This window comes from Phyllostomus discolor, chromosome 11 (genome assembly GCF_004126475.2).
Source record: "Phyllostomus discolor isolate MPI-MPIP mPhyDis1 chromosome 11, mPhyDis1.pri.v3, whole genome shotgun sequence".
Lineage (NCBI taxonomy): Eukaryota > Metazoa > Chordata > Mammalia > Chiroptera > Phyllostomidae > Phyllostomus > Phyllostomus discolor.
The window spans coordinates 66,658,943-66,683,421 of record NC_040913.2 but is presented as its reverse complement, the minus strand read 5'-3'; the positions used below and the strand labels follow the sequence as shown (position 1 = coordinate 66,683,421).

General features: G+C 47.8%; 1 protein-coding gene across 4 annotated transcripts in view; it reads right to left on the bottom strand.

Moving 5' to 3' along the window:
* MCF2L (MCF.2 cell line derived transforming sequence like) overlaps nucleotides 1–24,479 on the bottom strand; it is a 169,606-nt gene that overhangs the window by 144,549 nt on the left and 578 nt on the right. For all 4 annotated transcript variants that reach the window (XM_036011475.1, XM_036011478.1, XM_036011479.1 and 1 more), the window contains one exon: nucleotides 17,711–17,877. In XM_036011475.1, coding sequence (XP_035867368.1) covers nucleotides 17,711–17,873 — 163 coding nt within the window. In that variant the 5' untranslated portion in view covers nucleotides 17,874–17,877. Of the gene's footprint in view, nucleotides 1–17,710; nucleotides 17,878–24,479 lie in introns of those variants that run through there.

The following is a 24,479-nucleotide window of genomic DNA, read 5'->3' as shown; positions in this document are numbered from 1 at the left end:
CACCGTGTGTATTTGAAAGGTCGGGAAATAGTTCCTTCACATTCAGGTCACGTCGTCTCAAGCCACGTTAACTCCCGGCGTGGCTAGCTGGAAATAACCTCTATGACTGTCTTCAAGGACGAAATTAGGCCCGTCCACACAGAATTAACCCTGGTGCCGGAGACCCACGGCCGCTGCAGCACTCAGGGCACAGCGAACACTGTGAGAAGGGGGGTCTCTCCCACCACGCACTGTAGGAAGATTGTGAGTGACAGAAACATCAACACACACAGACGCAGTGAGAACGCTGCAGGGACTGCGAGACCTCATCAACTTCAGTGCGAGTGTCCAGCCTGGCCTCACACATCCCTGCCCACGGCCGCCACCACCACCTGTCTAAGGCAGACCCGCATTCACTGCGTGTTCCCATGAAAATCACTCAGGACATGTTTCTGAAAGGTGGTGACATTTTATGAAATCCGAGCACAACACAATCAGTAACACCACGGCCACACACAGCTGATAGTTCTTCTGTGCTAAACATCTAACTGGCGCTCTCCGATGCCTTTGCTCTGGTTGCTAAGCCCAGCTGTGTGTTTGTACTGGGACCCACACGCAGCCCAGTCCAGTGCACATGCTGCTGCTGGCTGCTGTTCCCCCAGGTGTCCTTTGATTCAGAGATTCCCTTTCCAATTCTTTTTTCTTTGCAATTTTTTTTTAATTGAAGGGACCAGGTTGTTGGTAATGTAAATCTTCTCACAGCCTGGGTTCGCCAATTACATGCCTTCAGGGGTGTTCCCCGTGCACCTCTGTCCCCAGTATTTCCTATGAATCGTTAGATCCAGAGGCTTGTTCACATCCAGTTTGGCTGTTTCAGTTTTTTACTTTGTTTCAAGAGCACCTCCCCAGGGGGCACAGCTTCAGACTCTTCCTGTGTGTCCTCTCTTTCCCCTTCCCTTCCCAGTACCCCACGTCCTCTGAGGTGAATATCTCCCTGTCCACAAGGCAACACAGTCCCCATTTCTGCCGGTTTTCGGCGATCCGAGCTGCACTCTCTCTGAACAGAGAGCCGCCACACACCGTACCACATCCCTCAGCCTGCACGGGCCTCTGTCCTCTCCACCTGCTGCGCTGCCTTCCCTCACAGCCCAGGCCCACTGGAGCACGGGCCCGTGGCGCCTACCCCTACGTGAGGCTTCTGCCCTGCTTAACAGCTGTCTGTACTCATGTGGAGACGGGACAGTGGGAAGCTAGGAAAAATTCTTGGCAGGTAGAATAGGGAAACTGAGACAGCAGAACACAATGGCCGAGCAATTCATAGCCAGGTGCAGTTGGTCACCAGGGTGGAAGTCGCCCGGTGCCTGGTAGGGGGCAAAACTGAGAACACAAGAACCTCACCCCCAGGGTAGCTTTTCCTCCCTGCAGAGAACATCCAGGCCTCAGTTGTGCTTCAGCTTCAGGCCCAGAAAATCAGCAAAACCAGGTGGGTGATGCCAGAACCAGCTGCAGTGACTAAATACCCGCTGCCCTGTCACGGACCAACCAGTGGAGACCATGACCTGAAAGGGCACACCTGGAGAACTCATGACTATTCTACTGAACTCTCCCCTGAGACCTCCCTTAGGACTCCCGCCTGCAGGAGACAGAGAAAAGCCTCCAGACAAAGGACCCATTCCTCTGGCAGCTGTCGGTCTGTTCCCTGTTTCCATGTCTCCAGTTCTGTTTTGCATGTTAGCTTATTTTGTTCATTAGATTCCTCTTATAGGTGAGATCACATGCTGAGGGGAGGGGGCAATGGTGGAAGGAAGAGGAAGGGATTAGTCAAGGAGCATGTATGAATGACCCATGAACATGGACAATGGTGTGAGGGTGGACTGTGGGAGCAGGGGGTGGGCTGGATGGAGGAGGGAAAAGGGGGGAAGATTGGGACAACTGTAATAGAATAACAATAAAAAAAAGAGAGACAGACAGAGGACCCAGTGCTCTCCCTCTGGGGAGCAGCCCTCGCCAACCCGTTTCCCTCTCCTTCCCCAACACATTTCCCCGCAGGCACACGTCTCCTAAACTCTAAGGTGACAGGCAGCTGGCAGCTTGTCCCAGGCTAATCCCCTGAACCCGTCCCCAAAGCCCCTTCCCTCTGACTTCCCAGTGAGCTCGGGCAGCCCAGCCCAGGCTCTCCTGTTGCTTCCTCTACACTGAGCCCTTCCTCGTTTCACTGCCCCCAGCTTTAATAAGTGTATTCTTCACAGTTCATTCGTGTTGTGAAGTCCCTCCCGCACGAAGTCAGGAACCCACATACTAGGGGCTGGCCCTGGGCAGACCCCCTCAGGGCAGGTCCCCGTTGGGTAACCATGTGACGCACACACAACCCCAGCCTATCCTGAGTCTCTGTCAGTAGGCCTGGACCTATTCTTCAATCAGGGTGTCAGTTCTAGTCGTTTTGTTCAATGTCACATCTCAGGAATCCAGCTCAGCCCAACACACACGCGAGTGCCCCTAAGTGTCGGAAAACTGACCACAGGTGTGCAGGCAGCAATGTGCACACATCACTTTTCACAGCTGCTTACCAGGGGAACGTTGTCTTCTGCAGCTACACACAAAACATTTTATTTTTGTTAGACAACCACAGAACTGTGTTCTAGGGACTCGGTGGCCTCCTCCAGCTTCTCTGTGCACAAATCCATGCGCCCTCTCTCTGCAGGTCAGCGAGGCACCGTGGGGCTTACATGCGGCCCCTTTCCCTGAAATACCTAACTTTCCAGGTACTGTGGTTATCTTCCCGTGTCTAGCTTCAGGAAACAGAAAAAGTCCAAACTGCACAAGGGACAGCTCAAGAGCAGGTGGGAAAAACTTAGCTCAGTAACCCCAGACACTGGAAAGCACGGCATTCCAGGAAGAGGTGCAGAACTAGCACTTGGGGCATCTCTGTGTCTAAGGAGAGAAGGAAAGAAAGTGACTGCCCATGCATAATGCAGCCGAGACTTGGGGTTTGAAGGAGGAGAAATTATACGCAGGAACCATGCTGGTGGCCGGGCCCTTCAAAGCGTGGAGAAATGTAATATTGCATCTCAAATACATTTCATGGTCTACTTAATTTAATAAATAAAAAATTGCATTTCAGAGTCACAGATGGCTCTGATAAGATGAAGGAATACATGAATACTGTTACGAACAGTGTAACTGAAAAAAAGTTGTCTAGCTCAGTAGTGAGATCAAATTTTCAACTAGCTAAAATAAGACTACCGATACAGACTTATGGGGAAAACAAACACATATATAATAAAACAATAAAAATTTGCATATTTTATATGCTTTCTATGTTTTCAAAACAAAACAAAACAGTGGCTCCTAACATTTTTCTATGAAAACACCATTTTCACATAAAAATTGCAAATTCTTACTGGATAGTAAGATATATTCTTTGAGAATATATAACTCAGAAAATACCCAAAGACTGAAAGTTACACTGTACAGTTTCATTTCTTCCAGATGAACTTGGATGGCTGCGATTGTCTCTGGCACACCGAGAGGGAATGGCAGCATCAGGGAGGCCTCACCACCGAGGCCACCGAGAGGCCTCACACAGTGCCAGAGGCGTGCAGGCAGCCTCGGTCTTCACACCTGGTGTAGCGATGCCCCAGAGCAAAGAGGAGTGCGTAAACCACATGTGAAAACAAAACCTCCAAACTGCAAATCACAGGAAAGTATTTCTGTATCAGCGTCAGTGACAGGGAAGCTGCAAAGCTGGGCCAGTAATTCCGTGAGGGGACCCGTAGCAGGTCTCGGAGGTCCCAGCATTTGCTTCTTCATGGGAGAAGAGGGCTGTGTCCGAGAGGGAACCACCACTGTAGGCTGAGGCAGGGGGCCAGGAAGAAAGCCACAGGAGGTGACAGAGGGGCCGACTTGTCCAGGTCCTGGCAAACCACCACAAGGACGTTGGCTTTGGCTTTTGCCCTGAGTGAAGTGGAGCTGTTTAGAGGGTTTTGAGCAGAGAAAGGGCCTGACCTAACATCATAGGAAAAGCCATTTTCTCACTCTTTTGAGAGAGGCGGTAGGAGCAGACAAGCACAGATGCCTGTGACCTGCAAGGAAGCTATTAAGGTGATCTCAGTGAGATAAAGGTGGCAGCCTGGGAAATGGGCCAGGGCCGATGGTGAGGAGGGTTGGGATCCTGCATTTATTCTGAAGGCGCAGCCAACAGGGTTTCCTGGCAGAGTAGAAGTAAGTGTGAGAGAAAGCACAGTCAAGGCGATAAGCTTTGTGGCCTGTGGAACCAGAAGGATTCTCGGTGACTAGGGCACAGGAGGCCGGGGGTGAAGTGGGTGTGGAGCCAGCTATGACTCACACAGGTAGAGGCGTTGAGGAGGCAGTCGAACGTGGTTCCGGGAAAAGGTCTGGGCTGAACATACAGAGTTGGGCGTCACTGGATGGCGCCAAGAGCCAAGAGACTATGAGATCACTAAGAGATTGAGTGCAGACAGAGCTAGAGAGAAGGTTCTAGAATGGGAGAAATAACAGCATCTTTGAGCTGATATGAATCCAGTGGAGAATAAAGACTCTATGATGCAGGGAAGATAAGGAGGAGCAGCTGGAGTGAGTCGTGGTGTGGGAAGAGGGGGTGCTGGGGCACAGATGGGCAGGGCCAGTGTGAGGAAAGGTCCTCGTGGCAGCAGGCAGGAAGGCAAGTGTGTGCTGGGGAACAAAGGGGTGGGCGGTAGGTGGAGAGACAGACAGGAGGCACTCTTCCAGCAGATTCAGCTCTCCCTGTAGAGCAAGAATCAGGGTATGCCACAGAGAGAGTAAGGAGGGGGAAAGCATTAGGGCTGAGGAGAAGAGAAAGGGCTGAGCTGCCATTTGGGAACTGGACAGCCGGTGGAGATGCAGCAACACTGGCTGAGATACTGAGGACCCACTGAGGCCCACGGTCACGAATTTAAAATCAAAGCAGTCTGCGGGGTAGAATATTTTGTATAGCTTTACTGAGACCTGAATGACACACACAACACCCATCTTCATTTACCCAGGTACACACACACCTGGGCTAGGCAGAGAGACGGAATCCCCGGGGTTCTGGTTCTGCTGCACTGCTGGGAGGAAGCAAGAGGATATTCCAGTTGAAGTGTCACAGGCGTGTGAGGCCTGACAATGGATGGGATACTGGGCAAGAAGGGGACAGAGAACAAAACAGGGGTGGGGAGGGAATGGTAAGATTAATAGGTTCATTCCATTGTTTCCCAAAAGACTGAATAAAAAACAAATGAATCAAGAAGGATCTCAAAAGATTTTTAAATTAGAAATAAAGTACAAGAAATAGAGACAAAACAGAAACAAATTAATTAGAAATTGGAAAACCAATAGAACTAAAGTTAGAAATTGGTTGCCAGAAACAAAAAAAATAATAAAAGAAATCCATTCGCTAACCTAATTAAGAAAAGGAGAGAGAAAGTAAAAACATTCACATTAAGAAGGTGTTGGGATGGACTTCCAGCCAAGATGGAGGTATAGGTAGACACACTGTGCCTCCTCACACAACCAAAAGAAGGACAACAACCAATTTAAAAATGAAAAACAACCAGAACTGACAGAAAACTAAACTGTATAGAAGTCTGACAACCAAGGAGTTAAAGAAGAAACATTCATCCAGACTGGTAGGAGGGGTGGAGATGGGCATCCAGGCAGAGAGGACTTGGGGCAAGGCAGGGGCTTACAGACCAGGCGGTCCCAGATTTGCATGCAGATAAACCAGGAGGAACAACTGGAGAGCAAGACAGACCACACAACCCAGGGTTCCAGTGAGGGGAAATAAAGCCTTGAAACCACCAACTGAAAACACATTTGGGGGTTGAGGTTACAGGAGAAACTCCCAGCATCACAGAAGAGTCCGTTGGAGAGATCCACAGGGTCCTAGAATGTAAACACCCACCCAGGAATCAGCACTTGAAGGCCCGGACTTGCTTGTGGGTAGTAGAGGATGTGACTGAAAGCTGACCAAGAGCTGAGCAACATCATGGTTCCCTCTTGGACCCCTCCCCCACTGATAGTGCCACAACTCATCAACTTGGGTTGCCCCGCCCTGGCGAATACCTAAGGCTCCTCCCCTTACTATGTAACAGGCACACTGAGACAAAAAAGAAATATGGCCCAAATGAAAGAACAGATCAAAGCTCCAGAAAAAATACAACTAAGTGATGAAGAGATAGCCAACCTATCATCTGCAGAGTACAAAACACTGGTAATCAGGATGCTCTCAGAAATGGTTGAGTATGGTTGCAAAATAGAGGAAAAAGTGAAGTCTATGAAAAGTGAAATAAAGGAAAATGTACAGGGAACCAACAGTGAAGGGAAGGAAACCGGGACTCAAATCAATGGTTTGGAGCAGAAAGAAGAAATAAACATTCCACCAGAACACAATGAAGAAACAAGAATTCAAAAAAATGAGGAGGGGCTGAAGAACCTCTAGGACAACTTTAAACATTCCAACATCTGAACAATAGGGGTGCCAGAAGGAGAAGAACAGCAAGAAATGGAAAACTTATTTGAAGTAATAATGAAGGAGAACTTCCCTAATCTGGCAAAGGAAATAGACTTCCAGGAAGTCCAGGAAGCTCAGGGAATCCCAAAGAAGTTGGATCCAAGGAAGCACACACCAAGGCATATCATAATTATGTTTCCCAAGATTAAAGAGAAGGAGAGAATCTTAAAAGGAGCAAGAGAAAAGGAGTTACCTACAAAGGAGTTCCCATAAGACTAGCAGCTGATTTCTCAAAAGAAACCTTGCAGCCCTGGCTAGCGTAGCTCAGTGGACTGAGCGCGGGCTGCGAACCAAAGTGTCGCAGGTTCGATTCCCAGTCAGGGTACATGCCTGGGTTGCAGGCCATGACCCCCAGCAACCGCACATTGATGTTTCTCTCTCTCTCTCTCTATCTCCCTCCATTCCCTCTGTAAAAATAAATAAATAAAATCTTAAAAAAAAAAAAAAGAAACCTTGCAGGCAAGAAGGGGCTGGAAGGAAGTATTCCAAGTCATGAAAGGCAAGGACTTACAGCCAAGATTACACTAGCCAGCAAAGCTATCATTTAGAATGGAAGGGCAAACAAACTGCTTCCCAGATAAGGTCAATTTAAAGGAGTTCATCATCACCAAGCCCTTATTATATGAAATGCTAAAGGGGCTTATCTAAGAAAAAGAACATCAAAAACTATGAACACTAAAATGACGACAAACTCACAACTATTAAAAACTGAGCCAAAAAACAAAAACACAAACTAAGCAAACAACTACAACAGGAACAGAATCACAGAAATGGAGATCACATGGAGGGTTATCAGTGGGGAGATGGGGAATGGGGGAAAAGGTACAGAGAATAAGTAGCATAAACGGTAGGTATAAAATAGACAGGGCGGGGGGAGGGGTTAAGAATAGTATGGGAAGTGGAGAAGCCAAAGAACTTACATGTACGACCCATGGACATGAACTAAGTGGTGGGGTGGGGGGTGGGGGAGAATACGGGTGGGAGATGGTGTGCAGGGTGGAAGGGAATAAAGGGGGGGAATGGATTAACTGTAATAGCATAATCAATAAAATATATTTAAAAGAGAGAAAAAAAGAAGGTGGTGGCATGGAGCAAAAAAAAAAAAAAGAGAAAGAATTCATGGACGTGGACAACAGTGTGGTAACCACGGGGTGAGCGGGTGGAGGTGGAAGAGGGTGTAGGAGGGATAGATGGCAATATAAAGAATACAGTAAAAAAACAGAAAAGAAAGAGGAAAAATAATCTTGAAAGAAGAAAAAAATTAAAATTATACGCAATTACTATGCAATTATTTCAAAACCTGTGTAAAATGGAATTTTCAGGAACTATATATCCTGTCAAACAGACCAATTTCCATGGAAGAAAGAAAGTTGCCTAAGAGCTGCTCCCTCCTGAAGCACCAGACCCAGATCATTCAGGGGGGTTCTACCAACATTCATAGAATGAATCACTCCAGCACTATCTGACACTTAAGGTACAGAAAAAGGACAAATTTCAAGCACTTTTTACAAAGGGAACCAAACATTGATACCAAAATGTGACATCCTGTGAACAGAAGGAAAAGCACAGATAAATCCTACTGATAAGAACCTACATAAAAAAATGTTTATGAAATGGTACCAAATAGTGCCACTCCTTACGTGTGGGCTGCACATAGCAATGCAGCTCCAAAGAGTACAGATTGGAGCGGGGAGTAACAGCAGAGTAGAGAAACGAAGCAAACACAACCTCAGCCAGGTGATCAAGGCCGATGTCCACAGTGTTGGGTTATGGTGACAGCACGCACCCCTGATAGGATGTGACGAGAGGGGCACTTTACCTCTCTGTTTTTCCTCCCCAAAACTAGTAACTCCAGTACAGCCATGAGAAACCACCAGACCAGTCCCTGTAGGGGGTCAGTCTACCAAACACCTGACCCGTCTCCCTCAAAGCTGTCAGAGTCACTGAAAACGAGGAGACTGTGGGGTTGCTGTCAGAGCCAAGAGGAGCTTATGGAGGTATGATGACTGAATGTCGTGTGGGATGCTGGGACAGAAAACTGACATGGGGTAAAAAATTAGGAAAATGTCAATAAAATCGAATTTGTTAAATAATAATATATCAACATTGGCTCATTCATTATAACAAATACACCATAAAAATACAAGGTGTTAATGATGGGAAACTGGGTATAGGATATACAAGAGCTGCACCATCTTCATAATTTTTCTGTTAATCTGAAACTATTCTAAAAATGTCTATAACATAGAGAATTGTAAATAGCTAATTAAAGTACATCACATCTGAAATACAAAATGAGGTCAATCTATGTGAATGGACGTGGAAAGATGTCCAGGACATATTATATACAAATATCAAATGGAAGGAAGGAAGGAAGGAAAGAAGAAAAAAAGAAAGGGAGGAAGGGGTATTAAATAGAACCAGCAACATATTTAAAAAGTGATATCATGACTGGAATGCAGAGAGAAGACTGCAAAAGATCAAATATGGGAAATTTCATTAATATATTACCTCATAATTAATATCTAAATAAAAATGTTATGATCATCTCAACAGATGTTGAAGAAGCACTTGATGAATTCAACATTTATTCCTGATTTCTGAAGGACTCAGTACAGGAAATTGATGGGTATTCTATCTAGTATGATACATGCACACACACATGTACACATGCACTGAAGTATACATCTCAGCCCAAAAGCCAAAATAATGTTGAAGAGGAAAATTATAGAAGGCATGTTCACCAAAACCTAGCTAGACAAGGATGCCTACTATCTCCACTGCTATTTAACATTGTCCTGGAGATACTGGACAATGCAGTTGGATAAGGAAAATAAATCAGAGGTATAAAAAAATGGAAGAAATAAAACAATAATTATTTGCAGATTTGTCTGTGCATTTGTGTAATTAAACAGAACTTTGGTTCATATAAAAATAAAAAGGTAGCATAAGTGGCCAGGAAACACTACTGAAGAGCAATAAAGTCAAATGAACCTGATCAGAATGAAGACATGTCATAAAGCCCCAGTAATTATTGTGGTGCCAGAAAATGAAAGGCAAATAGACCAATGACACAGAACAGAATTCCTGAAATTGAATCAAATGCATATGGAAATTTTATGTATTTTCATGGTGGTGACTTTAATCTGTGGAACAGAGTTTTTTAACAGTGGCATTAGGGCCACCTGACTAGAAAAAAAATGTTGGATCCATACTTGACACTATACAACAAAATAAACCCAGATGGATCAATGGTTTAAGTGTAAATAGAAGTACTAGGAAAAAGTGGGTGGTTTCCCCATAACCCTGGAATAAGAAGGCCTTTTAAAACTTTGATTCAAAATCCAAAGCCACAAAACACTGAATTCAACTACACCTTTAAAATGGTAAAAAGGAAAGTCAAGAAGATGACAATCTGAGAAAAATACTTTCAACTCAACTTTCAAGGACTAGTCTGCGTAATTCATAAGGAGCTTCTAGAAGCCATTAAAAGCTTAGTAACCTAATTTTAAAAATGGGCTAACAAGAAATATAAATAACAAACAAATGAGAAGATGCTCAATCTTACTTGTAAGACAAACAGTTTAAGCCCACGATGATGTAGCTTTTTTCAATTCTCAGACTGACAAACACAAAATAGAAACCAGCTCCCACTGGGGAATCTCTACAGAGGGCCAGTCGTGACTGACTGTGGGTGAAAAATGGAAACCATGGAACATAACAGTAACTTCAAGCAAAGCTGTCAAAAGCATTTGCCCCGACTCAGCCACTGAGAACCTGAAATCCAGCACATGTACAAAATGAAATATGTATGTACACACAAGGTCATTAACTACAGCATTGTATGCAATAGCAAAAACAAACAAACGAACACCCAAGCATCCACCAATGACTGATGAGCTATAGTATATCCGTACAAAGGATTATTGTGTGACTAAATAAAGAAAAAAGACACTCTTTATTTATTTATACAGAATTATCTCCAAGGTATATTAAGAAGGGAAAAAATATAGAACAGCATTTGTAGCATGCTATGTCTTGCATAAAACAGGAGAGAACCAAGAATAGACCAATGTCTGTTTGTATCTGTGTAAAGACCCCGGGAGGCGGTCCATGGGACACTGATGAAGAAACCTGGCTCTGGGGTGAAGAATGGGCACCTAGTGGCAGGACTGGAGCAAGAATTTTTGAGGTGTACCTTTCATAATATAGATGCTCCTCAACTGATGAGCAGTTTGTATCTTCATAAAGCTCTCATAAGTTGAAAATATCCTAAGTTGAAAGTACATGTAATACAAGAACCTGCCAAACATCATAGCTTCGTCCAGACTACCTTAAACATGCTTGCAAATTAGCCTACATTTGGGCAATTATCTTGAGTTTCATCTCAAGAGTAATTGCCTTCCTCTTCTTCTCACCAAAAGCAGGAGATGTGATGCGATGCAGGAACACAAAACACAAATATCCCAAATCACTGGCAACATAGCACATGGTAGAGCACCAGGGCCCACCCCCCACCCCCGCTGTGTGGGGCTGCCTGGGAGCTGAGGCTCCCTGCCACCGTGCAGCATCATGGGAGAATGTCATATGTATTGCTAGCCAAGGAAAAGGTCCAAATTCAAAGCACAGTTTCTACTGAATGTGTATCACTTTCACACCATTGCAAAGTCAAAATACCATGAGTCACACCATTATAAGTCAGGGACCATTAGTATTTTGATTTTGAACCATGAAGATGCTTGTTATTTATTACAAATCAAAACACAGAGAAAAGGAAGGTGAGGGGAAAGGGGGAGAACAGAACTGGGGGAACAGACTGGAACATTGAAGGATTCAGTACAAATACAAAAATTAAGGTTTGGACTTGGTATAAATACTGAATGGGAAATAATATGCCCCAATGCCCTATATGTAGAGCAATTGAGAAATAATCTGCAGAGTTCAGAAAAGAGGAGATCTGTTTAAAAAATAAATGTTAACAGAATTCCTACACAGCACATGAAATTCCAATACAATGCACTGTACTGTTACCAGTGGCCCATCTTCCCAAACCCAGGGGTCCAAAAGGGCTTTGTGAAACCATTCTCACCTGAATGAACAAAGATCACATTTGTCTCCTGGAACAAAGGAGCCAGACACATTCCACAAAGGTCAGGATTAAGGTAATCTCAGGAGATCTCTGCAATTGAGATGCTGTAAACCTCTGAGAATCTCTCTGCAGCTTTTTATTTTGCCAGGTGAGTTAAACCATTATGCTTTCCCATGGCTTTATTCATACCTAGCCCTTTGCTCAAGGAACACCAGCAAAGTTCCAGGAAAATTCCCCCATGACATTTCTTCTTCAGAATTGCTGGGTGAGCCCCAGCCTCTGGGATAAGCACAGGTGCGGTCCCAGTGAGACAGCGAGGATGGGGACAGTTCCTGCAGAAATGGCACCAGTATGAGTAGCCCGCAGGGTGGCAGGGGGAGACCACCCGCTCCCTGTGAACAGGGGTCAGCCTAGGATTGGAGACCGGCCCTCACGCCTCCAGGGCACAGTCTCACAACCGGCCTCCGAAACCCTGTACTCTCACAGAGATAATAAGGCTCCCCAAGCAGAAAAACAGAGGAAAACAAATTATAAATATGTGATAATAAATGCTTACATTTCAGTGCATATTTTATGTCTTTTATCAAAATGATACATACTTTGTGTTTAGAAAATTGCTGTCATGTTACATCATTTTATAATTGGCTGTTTTACTTAAAGAATAAGACAGGGGAGAATGATCATCCCAACAACCAAGTAACTTGACCAAACCCCTCATCCTGTAATTTTGCTTTTTCCCAAATAATCGTCATCATAAATAATGTCCATGATAAACATCTTTGTTCACAAACCTTTGCAACAATTTCTAAAATTAATTCCTTAGTTTAAATCCTCACAAGTGGAAATTGCCTGTTGAAAACAAAACATCTGAAGATTTGTACCCATTCTATCAACCGGTGTTCCAGTACAGCTATAGGGACGGGCATCCTTACCAGCAGTGGGTTCTAAGTTTGTCCATACAATGGAGAAAAAGAGGTCTGGTTAAATCTACATTTCTCATTTGTGAGTATCTCTTGTCTGTATGGTGGTGCGTCATCTCTGCAAGCCTCACAACGAGCTTTCTGATAAAGCTGCATCCCGTTGCTTCTGCTGTGTAAGAGATTTGCATATATAAAGGCCATATCTTTTGTCACGTGGCAACTTTTTTCTAGTTTTTTGTTGGTGGTTAATCTTCTTCCTGGAGATTTCTAATGCACAGTGTTAATGTTTGGGTAGTAAAACCTCTTCCTTTTCTCTGCTTCACTCAGGTCCTTCAGCAGAATGCACCTTCGTCACAGAATCACTGTCAACCGACCAAGCACCACTTGCCTCTCAGGTTGCCTAGACCATCAGCTGCCTACCCTGTGTGTTAGGGCAGTGCCTCCCGAACCTTTCCATGGTGCGCACATGGAAGAAGAAAACGCCTGTACGGGACACGGGGCTGTCCCGGGCCTCCGAAGTGGGCTGAGGGGAACAATGCTGCAGCCTGCCCCAACCCGTGCTGGGCACAGCAGCCAGGGAGCCCGCTGCTATAGACCGGAGGTAGGGGGTGGAGTGGGGACAGACATATTCCCTGTCCTCACACTGCCTAGTGACTCTAGAGACACAGGAACCCAGGTGGCCAGAGGTGAAGACAGCAAGCACTCCCTCGGAGTCCAGGCACATCCCCAGGGCAGAGACTGGGAACAGCGATTACAGGACTGCTGCAGAAACAGCTGATACTTTTGCTGGTCTTGGGCAGATGGGCAGGGTTTTGACCAGGAAGTGGGCAAGGCAAGAGGGAGCAAGAATTTTTATGACATAGGGATGGTTCAGACAAAGCAAAGACCCCCTCCCCAGAAGACCAGCTCAGCATGGCTGGGAGAAGGTGGAGGAGCGTAGGAACAGTTCGGCGTCTTGTTGACCAGCACGCTCTCCACCGGTTGTACACTGACAGATGCGCTTTCTCTAGGGGAGAGTTTGGCTCCTTAATGACCTTAATCACACAGCACTTACTATAAAGCGCACAGTTAAACAGAAAACCCACTAACTCTCTGATCAAACACTGATTATACAGCTGCTGTTTCCAGACGTGCCACAGAGGTGGTGCTGGCTGTCAGAGGTGGGGGGATAAGGAGATTTGGGGCTCTGGTAGCTGAGCTGCTTTCCAGGCATCTTTAGTTCACGTGAAGAGCGTTTCTTCATGAGCTCAGAGTCATTATTCCCAGTTCTAAGTAATATGTCACATCCATTTCAATCAGTGGTGAAAATCACCAAGATGATACCATTTAGAAGGGTCCATCTAGATCTGGGGAGATCAGAGGACTCCCTGGAACCTCCTAAGGCCTTGGAGAGGCGGCTGGGGAACTGATCCACTCCAGGGCCTTCTGAGCTGCAACCTGGAGAGTCATACATAGCCCTTGTCCCCTCCCTCCAGGGACCACCACACCTGGCCCTGGCCCTTAGAGAGCTGCTATGAGAAGAACACCATTGGTGCTTCTGGCATCAACCAGTAACACACCAGCTAGTCCCCAGTCATTTGTAAATTCATGTGCAATGAATACGTATTCTAAAGAATTGGAACTCCTGCCAGCTTCCTGAATATTATAAAGAGTCAAAGTGAAAAAGACCAAGATATCAGGAAAAGTTAAAAAGGAGAAGTTAACCATTTATAGCAACAATGAAAGCTCTGTTTCCACAAGCAATGAATTCATCTTTTGAGAACGTCCCATTTGGGACTCACAAACCCACAAAGACAAGGGCGACCAAGCGCAGCCCCTCGGTACTCTTTTCACACTGTCCTGCCTCTCCTTGCCTGTGTGGGGCGCTCTTGGAACGGCCGCTCCCCAGGACAGCTTTGCAACATTCAGTGGCATACAAGGCATGACTCTCCCAAGAAAATGACATGAGCTTTGGAAGACAACATCTATCATACTCTGCACAACGCGACCCCTGAAAAGGCCGCAATCACTGCGATTCACTCACTCTTCATCAAGCTGTGATTACCATCCACGCCAGAAACACTGGAGATAATCAAAGAGCCAATTTCCTTCCGAGCAGCAGTTTCCTGTGGTCATTTTTGCCTTTCCCAAAATATGTTTTCAAAGCCCAAGCTAACTGCTCGTGCAACGCCCCCTGTAAGAATCTCTCATAATGTGGCCTCTGTTGCTACAAAGTTTTCAAGTCTCCCTCTTCCTGCAGCTCTTGCCCACCCCCAGCCTTCTCCAGGAGGACACGCTCACACCTCCCAGCCTGCTCTCAGAATTCTGCGCAATCGGACATCACAAATGCATTAAGGCATTTAATTCAGCCACATGAAATTACTGATATTCAAAGGTGTTTGACGGGCACAATGGCAACTTCATGATTCAACCTAATATTTCAGATGGCCTTTGTTTACTTTAAGTCCAGGACAGGGACTGCATTTTATTTGTGGGGTTATAAGTCCCCCAGTACCTGTTCAAGGTACTCAAGAGGTTTGTTGGGAAAAAATGGTTGGCATCATTAAAGACACTCTTCACTGATTAGAGTCCATAAAACTTTTCACAGAGTAAACAGGCATGGCAGTGGCATTCTAAAAACAGGAAAGCTTGCCCGGGTTACCTGACAGGCCATCACAGCCACTGGCACTGGTTCTGTCCCTCCACCTCTGCTGCGACACGGAAGCTGCTAACCAGTGTATGTGCACCGTCTCGATCTCTCACACTGGTGTTAAGATGAACAGAATGTTCCCAGACCACTGCTTCCTTGCTGAACTGGTAGCTTGTTGCGTGAGGTGTCTCCAATTGACGGTGCAGGAACAGGAAGTCCAGCCAAAGCATCACAGCACAGAACTGCTGTTACCGTGGGCATGGGGTCACCTACCCTGTCCAACGGAGGATGTGGGTGCCTGTGGAGCTAGAGAGACTGGAGCAGGCCCCATCATTCACCCACATTAAGGCAAGGATGGCAGTGGCAGCTCACACATATCTGGCATTTACATGCAAAAGCACCACATGGAATCCAGAGAGCAAGAACTCTGGACAGCCAGGCAAGCTTTAAAGCCCTCCTTGCTAAAATGTACTGTGTGTGCATGTGTGTGCATACAAGCTCCTGTGTGTGTGTGTAGCTCTAAAAGGGTCCTGCAGGTTAGGGGAGAAAGAAGAAGGCTTGGGATGGTGGTATTACTCAGAACTTAGACACAGCTCTGCCCGCCACTGTCCTGAGCACCTCACGCTGATGGGGCCCTACCAGCAACCCCGCTGGCATGGCGCCACGTTACCCACACAGTGAAGAGGTTTCACGACTTGCCCTCACTCCTGGGGCTGGAGAGTGACAAAGTGACAAACTGGAATTTGAACCCAGGCACTCTGCTCTGGAGTCCTGCTTCTCATCACCACACAGGGTCTCGTACTGCTCAGCCAAGGAGACACAGTTGAATTAGGGAATGGTTCAGGCAGCCAGGCTGGTGACGGAGGCTCTCCATTTCCGCCACAGGTCAGCTCCCTCGCAGCCCACAAACCTGACACACAGCAGGTTCCCTGGCGCTCGGGAAAGCCCACCACTGCTGGGTTCCGAGTGGTTCCGGGCGGTTCATGTGCAGCCATGCTGAGCACTGAAGGACTAGACAAACTTCCAGCCATAAAAGCTAATGAGAAGTAGGGACTGGCACCCTTTCAGTCATCCTCTTGCTTAAGTTGGAAGCTCGCCTCCTTTCTAAGTCCTTTTGACAAAGCAGGAGCAGAGGTTTTAGGCAGCATTTTCCCGGCAACCCTCTCCTTCCTTCGCTCTCCCAAGCGATCGCCATCTCAGCACCGACTTTGTTCCTCACAGGGTGCACATCAGAGAACCGGCACTGTGACTGGGTCATAAATAAAACTCGGTGTTGGAAAAACAAGGCGCTCTCAACACGAGGAGATGGGCTTAGAGGTATAGGCTTCAGCCTCTTGCTTGGGAACCATCACTAACGAGGAAAGTGACGAAAATCAAGTTTCTAAACCTGCAAAACTAAACACACGGCTGGTAGGGCGACCACACTGGAATTCAAGCCCCCAGCCAGCCAAGTTCAAACAGCAACCACGTTCGCAAGTGCGAGGGCTGACCAGCAGAGCTATGGCTCGGAGCTGCTGGCTCTGGGGGCACACACAAGACACCCCTCAGGAGCAGACATGCAAATGCCAGAAGTCCGACGATGGCACAGCTATGATGCTCACCCGTGGATGCACATCACAGGATGGAAACCCTGGACCAGCCCTGAGGAGGAGGCCAGGGGACAGCAGCACAGGCTCGGAATGAAGACCTCTCTGCCCAGCAAGCCCAGCCGTGCAGGGTAGGCATGGCACGTGTCAGCGCAGGGCAGGGCCGAGACAGCTCCAGGTTTAGAGCGCAAGGAGTTTCATCCGAGTGCCCAGATGAGCCTCTGGCTGTTGGCTTTGGGGGCCTGCCTGGTGCTGGCCCAGCCCCAGGTGGGCACTGCGGTACCAGGCAGCACAACCACCGCCAGATTCACCCCTTCGCCTGGGCAGGCTGTGGCTGCACTAGCCTCGTCTAATGAAAATGGTAGTTCTGGAGCCCTTCCATGAAGAAACGCATGAAGGCTCTCAGATTAGCCAGGGACAAGGGGAAATGCATCCCCAGGCTGGGATTCAGGGGTCAGATGGAGCTTTGAGGAGTGTGGGTCCTTTCACCAGGATGGGTGCTGCTCATTCTGTCGTTTGGGCAGGGGTCACCGATTCCGAGACTGGTAAAAGCTTCCTCACCATCTCAATATGACAGCAGAGCAAATTTAAACAAAAGCTCTTGTGTTTTTGAAAACTGAAGCAAAGGCTGGGAACAGTTCCCTTCAGGTACACTGTGCTTTGTTTAAAACCCAAATAGACATTTCTCATGATCTCTCCCCAGAGCCAACCTCGTTTTAATGTGCTCAGTTAAATAACCACCAGAAAGGCAAAGAGCAAACACCTTGAGACTTCTCGCCTACATGTGTCAGGTCACAGCGGCCTGAGCTCAGCAGGCACACCCCCAGCGCACACCCAGGAGGGCCTGCAAACTGTCCTCCCAGATCCCAAACTCTTCAGTCCCTGCAACGACCAGAACCGCTAAGAACAAGACTTTGGAGTCCAATTAGTAGCAAGAGCTTCAGGATCAAAACGAAGTTTAAAACAGGCCTCTACCTGTCCCTGGCTCCTCTAGTTGATCTTGGACAAGCCTGATGACGTCAGATACATCGATCTGATGATCACGTTCTTCTGCTTTGGCCTCATTGGGTCCTCGTGGGGAAGAACAATCCTTGCTTCTAGTCTTCTCGCAGAAGATAAGTCTCCAACAGTCAAACATTAGTCTGTGGTGGGAAAAACAGATTTTAAAAGGAAGCTGAGTTCACACTGCCAACACGCCTCAGAATTATTTCTTTGAACAAAGCTAAGATATACAGCCTTCCTCAACATTTGGTTCCTGAAATGGATTTTGTGTGTGTAAAATTAAATTCATTCTTCTCCAATGAATTTCTACGGTATCAATGTTCAGTTAACTGAGTAAACTTCTTATAGAATATTGAGGTGAAATAAAGAGTTGCATAAGCAAAAATATTTACTTCCGCTGCTTACAAGAAAGCAACACCTAGATTTTGCCCCCTGACATTCAGTCTCTTATTTCAAGGATATAAAAATCTCGGTTCTCCTGGTCTCAATGTCACAGTCCGCTTCACTGAGCTGGCAAACTTTCAACACCACCGCTGATGGCTTATTTAGATTACTTAAGAACATTTTAAATCCCCTAAGTAAAGAATGTCCTGAGAGTTCCAGAACAAACATTAAAATCTTATTCCTCCAGTGAAAATTTGGCAAAGAAACTTAAATCAAGTGTTTTGGAAGCAATCTTGAGTTTAAAGAGAAAACTAGTAACTGTATGTACAAACAGAAGCCATTTGAAATCATTTGCTGGACAAAGGATTCGTCTGCATTAGGTGATTACCAATACACTTCTTTGTACTTTGTCTTTTAGCATATTTATGGTTCATTATTATTTCCCCCTGTTGGCTTAATACCTGGCAGGGTCCCTTCTTCCAGATGAAGGTGTAACTAATTTGACTGGCATACACTTGACTTGTGGACCCACCAGTGATCCCACCTTTCCATTTTATTGCTTACACTCTGCCCTCTCCATTTCAGGTTTGCTTTAGTCCCTGCCCCCAGTGGCACCCACAGGGAAGCCCTTAGTGCCCCTGCAAGGAGAAACTGGGAGACTAGAAACATCTCCCCCTTTCGGAGGCCCCCACCTTCCTCCACTGTCCTGAGACAGGCCCCAGCCACTCGTCCCCCCCGCCCATCTCTCCCTGGCTACATGATGCCAGCCTGTGCTCAATGAGGTTTATAGGTCTGGTCACCTTTCGGATGTTTGGGCACCCTCATAAGCTCCCCCAATGCTGGCCGGCCCTAGGGAGGGGTTCCAATATGCCACCTACAGGAGCACCGTGGCACTGAGTCTCAGTGATCTTCCGGAGAGAAAGGAGTCACCACAGGATGGTGGGGGGCAGGGTCACACAGTTCAGATCCTAAATACTTTGGGGTGTCACCAGCCCCACACTTGTCCCTAACAAGATGTCACATTTCTCCCACCCCCTCCTCTTCCTGCTAAAATATGCAATTCTTCTGGGCTTCACTGCTGACCCTTCAAGATACTCCATCCCTTTGTTTTTATGAATGCTACTGTTGGTCAATAACTTGCTTGTTACTGATACGTATCTCTCAGGTCACTTTTCCAGGAATGTGTTCCTGATTGTTATAACCTTATTCCTTAAACTCCTGTGTGCAAGCCCATCACCAGGAACCTTCACAGTGAAAATGAGAGAAGACGAGCTGTATCTCACATCCACTCTCCTCTGGCAGGACCACGCGCCTCAGCATTTGTCATTTGTCCTCGGTTCCTGATCTACTTTCCAAGAAAATCAGACCATGCCTGGTGCTCCAGGAAAGGCACAGGCTGTCAAGCACAGCCAGACCCAGGCATACAGACTTCAGATTGCTTAAATTTAGTTTTGACATTAAAAAAGGAAGATTTCCCTGATTAACAACGTAACAGCAAATCCTGTTTTGTCCGCTTTCCTGCCAGATTCTACTGGGAGAATTTCAAACACGAGCAGGCTAGCTGTGATCATAAACCTCCTGGAGGGACAAAGAAAAGGCCCAGTGTAGGCTTGCACCTCCGTCCCCACTTCCCGAGATCTTCCCCCAGGTCCCAGAGAGCTGTCCATTATCTGAGCCCTTCCACCAACCCAAGAAAGGTTCCTGCTGTTGCTGTCCTCAACTTGGCAAGATTTTACAAATTATCAGTATTCACTCAGGCTCAAGATACAATTGAGAAGATCCAAGGTTTGGTTTTAACTTAGTTTGTTCTGAAAAACAGAACAAACGTGCCCTTCACCCAACGCGACAGGGAGGCCACCCCCCACTTGGAGAGGACAGGGTCTGATGCGGCCTCCCCTCCCTGGCAGGTCAGCCGCCGGCACCGGAGACTCCTGGGTTTTGCTGAGGACAGCTGGTGCCAGGGGCCTGGGGAAGGTGGGGCTTCTGCCCTCGGCTCGCCCCTCCCGCTGGGATTTTTTACTTTTCAGCTGCTTTGGACAATGGCATCCCCCAAAGTGAAGGGCATCGTGGTCAAAAGGACCCGGAGACATGCAGGCAGGCACGGGTACAGGAGAGAGGGTGGCTTCTCCAGCAGCAGAGTTTCTGCAGCCAAGTAACCCCTGGGGCACAGAGGACAGAGCCAGATGTCAGACCCACCCCGGTTGTCATTAATAGCTGTTCATTTAAAACTCTCAAGACTGGAATCCTGGCTGGGTGGCTCAGTTGGCTGGAGCATCAGCCCTTGAACCAAAAGGCTGTGGGTTTGATCCCCAGTCAGGGCACATCAGAGAGGCAACCAGCTGATGTTTCTCATATCAGTGTTTCTCTCTTTCTCTTTCTCTCCCCCTCCCACCCACCTCTCACCCTTCTTCTTGCTCTAAAATCAACAAAAATATCCTTAAAAAATAACAACAACAACAACAATAATAAAAGGAATGAAAATCTCAAGGCTGGCATGCCCCAGAGCAGCAAACCATGTCAACGCCCTTTGGGCGTCCTGCCTCCCACTGGAAAAGTCCCGCTAAGCACCCGGGACTGAGGTGAAACGACAGTGGGCCCACGGCTGGTCTTTGTCTCTCAGAGCTCTAGGCATCTCGCACAGAGCACACAGATGACAACTCGGTCACTGGACGGCTGGGACTTGGCCAAGCCCAGTGCGAGACCCAAGTCAACTAGCTTCGTCGGCTCTCCTATCTGCTCGGCCAAGATTCCAGCCCACCTGCGTTGTCCACCTGGGTGCTGCGGGAACAGTCATCAGGGCAGCCCCCACCGTCCAGGAGCTCAGAGTCCTGGGAGAGCCGGTCTGTACGTGGACCAGAGTTCCACGCAAACACACAGCCCGACATCCGGCTCGGGGGCACCCCTGCTCAGGGCACAGCCGCAGGGCCCTTGGGAGAGCCTGGGGGAAAGAAGTGCAGGGGCGGTTCCAGCCCTGCGCAGCCTCTCACTAACAGGAGAGGAATCGTGTGAGTGTGAAAATCTGACTCTGCTGGCTCCAGCTGCTTCTCCATTGAAGCAGGAACCCTAGAAAAATGCATTTATAAAAGGGAAATATAGCCCTGGCTGGTATGGCTCAGTGGACTGAGTGCGGCCTCTGAACCAAAGGGCCACTGGTTGGATTCCCAATCAGGGCACAAGCCTGGGTTTCGGGCCAGGTCCCCAGTAGGGGGCGCGTGAGAGGCAACCACACATTGATGTTTCTCGCCTTCTCTTTCACCCTCCTTTCCCCTCTCTCTACAAATAAATAAATAAAATCTTTAAAAAAGAGAGAACTATCCCAAACTCACTGCATTGTTATCGCTCATAACAACTGCATTATCAGTTAAGAATTGCCCATGTTCAATGCGTCATCTTCCCATTCAAAAAAAAGGAAGGCGGCCCTAGGGAAGGGGGAGCTGAAGGTAAGGGGGAAGCTGCTTTCCCCACCTGTTTATCCCCCTACCTCTGCTCCTCCTCCTCACTGCTCCCCCCCTCCATCCACCTCCGTCTTCACCCCCTCACTCAGATGCTGCCCCTCACACCCACTTTGTGTGGACAAGAGCAGGGCCTTTCCCAGCACAAGTGGGTCCTGTTCTGCATTCTTACTCCATAATTCTGAATAACAAAAGACAAGGGAGGAGGGAGACACCGAGATCTTAAATGTTTGCCAGCTGGTACACTCATGGGCAATCACATCACTACTGTCTTACTAAATTTGTTCAGAGTTTTGTCTTTGTTCCAGTTCAGTAATTTGAATAATATCCTTCACTTTTTCAAGAGATTAGGCTGGATGGCCCCCAACTGTGAGCTACGGCCAACAAACATGTCACCTGACAAGTCTCAAAGGTCACCTGCCTGGTGCAGGCTCCTCGGATGGGCACTTGGTCACTCAGGGGCTACCTCCAGCTGGTAGGGACTGGTCCTCTGGGCTCCAAAGAGATACTGGGGGAGGGGGGTTCTGGGAGGGGCCTGAATTTCCTGTGGATTCGGAGCTGACTAGGGCTGCCATGATGTTTGATGAATCACATTCAGGATACAGCACTAGCCACAAAGTCAAAAGGTCCAGCCCCCTAGCTGTCTAAGAGTTTCTTGATAACCATGCAGTGTCTGGAATCCTATCGTGGGCTGGAAGTTCTGAAAGTTTTACTTGAGGAAGCCCGGTTCTGTGCCTGTCCCAAAGGGGAAGGTGCTGCAGACAGGCCGTGCCAGCACAAAGCCTGCGAGGTCACTATAAGCACCTGGGCAGTCCTCAAGTGGTGCCATCCTGGGCCTCTTCAAGCCACCCCTAGGACGATTGAGAAGCCAGACTCCACCCAGCTCCTTGCAGCCTTCTGTGTAATCCAGGCGCTCAGCCCAGGGCAGTTCTTTGTGTAGGGATTTTGATAAAGACACTCCACCCCCCTCCTCTACTGCGCTCGTCAAGGGAGAAAAGTCACTGAGCACCACCAGGCTTGCTTCGGGTGTGGGCTCCGGGCCCAGCCCGGTCGGGGCCTTGGAGGACCCAGGAGCCTGTGTTCTAAGGAGCAGCTGTGAGACTGCACGGAGCTGGGGGCTTCTCTCCCTGGAAGACCACTATGAAAACGAACCCGTGGGTCCTGCGTGCTCAGCCCGGAGTCTTCCTGCTCTGTAAGCCGACATAAAAGGAGAAATGGAGTGAATTTAAGAGGAAAAAGCTGAGCTTCACACAGAACATGACATTTCTGTGATTGCTGCTATTACATTTCCAACTGCTACTTCTCCTACAATCATACCACACCAACTAAATTGGGGGCCAGCTACTGCAAATCAGAAACAGTTTGGAGGACACTACAGTATCCTCTATTTCAGTTTCAGGCTCCCCCCGCCCCACTATGTCACAAAAGTTAATGAAATAACCTAGGGGCAGAGGTCTCTCCTTTTGAAGTGATTGTGCAGGTCACCAAGATAAATGTCCAGATTGTATTTCAAGTCTTCAACCTCAGAAAGGGAACATAACTAGAAAGTTGTTTGTGGACCACCCGGTTACAACATGAACGCAATAAAGCCCAGGAGTGGAGGAGTCTCAAAATCAAAAGACCTGATTTCCCGCAGAGAAGCGCCCCTCGGCAGAGCCGGTCGCCTCTGTAAGTTCAGTTCCGGCCTCCCTCCTCACTGTCCTTGCGGGCCGCTGGTAGGAAAACTCCCCCTCTACCACTCTTTGAAATGGGGCATGTGTAACACAAAGAGGATTGTAACTAAGCTTTCAGGCCCCTAACCACCCCCCTCCCCTTAGCGGCACGCCCCTTTGTACAACACTTTACAGCCTTTCATACAAGTCACTTTTTTTTCACTATTCTGTGAGGCAGCCAGGGAAGGGGTCACCCCCATTTCACATAAAGCAAAACTGAGGCTCACAAAGGCATTGGTGCTCTTGACAATAACTGCCTCCGGGAGTATCAGCTGCAGGCGCCCAGGCTCCTGCCAGGTCTTAAGGTCAGGACTTGGGAGGGTGCTGCCCAAGGAGGGGAGTGAACAGTTAAGGGGGTCCTAAAATAAAGCTGAAAGTCCTCTCCTCCTCTTGGTCCCATTTTACCAACTCATCCTCCTCTCTACACACCCAGGCCTGCAGGGCAGGACTGTGCCCTGTCCCCCGTGGGTGTGAGAAGGTTGGTCTCTCCCTGTGGCAGCTGATCTAAGGAGGCTGGGGCAGAACACAGGAAAATTTTGGTCTGAGAACTCAGGTCGCAAAACCAGCTTTTGGCCAGCCAATCCATCAGACTTGCACGTTAGAAGACCATCCAGTGTGAGGGCTCCTTAGTGGGCCCTCACCCCCAACACTTACCAGCTAAGTGGGGTCTCCTGCCTGCACAGGGTGTGGGCTGCAGACCCTCCACCACCAGCAGCCCCTGGGGATGAGTTTCTATTTTGGTGGCTCAGCCCTGACACTAGGTGGCCACACATCCTGGGGCCTCCCACGGCCATCCCCTGCACATCCTGCCTGGGAGCTTAAGGTCACCTTAACCCCTTCCCTGGCCAGGGTTCACAGGCAGTCAGGCATTCTGTTAGGGACAACATCGGGCCGCCTGCCCCTGGATGGGGATGTTTCCAGTCAACTTAAGACTGCAGTTGCTCTAGGAAAAAAGTCTCCTCCGGTTGCTCTCCACCCCCACCCTCCTCCGTTAAGGCTCCTATTTAAGTGTTTAGTGCTACACGGGAGCCGAAGGGATGAAGAGCAACAAAGGCGATTTTAAAAACACGTGGTCAGAATAGCCTAGGAGTTGAATGAGAAAACGACATTCTGTATTTTAAATTGCAGGAGTCTTCTTTTCCGTACCCGACTGAAAGGCAAAGCAGCTAGATTTCTGTCCCTTCCAGCTGCTGA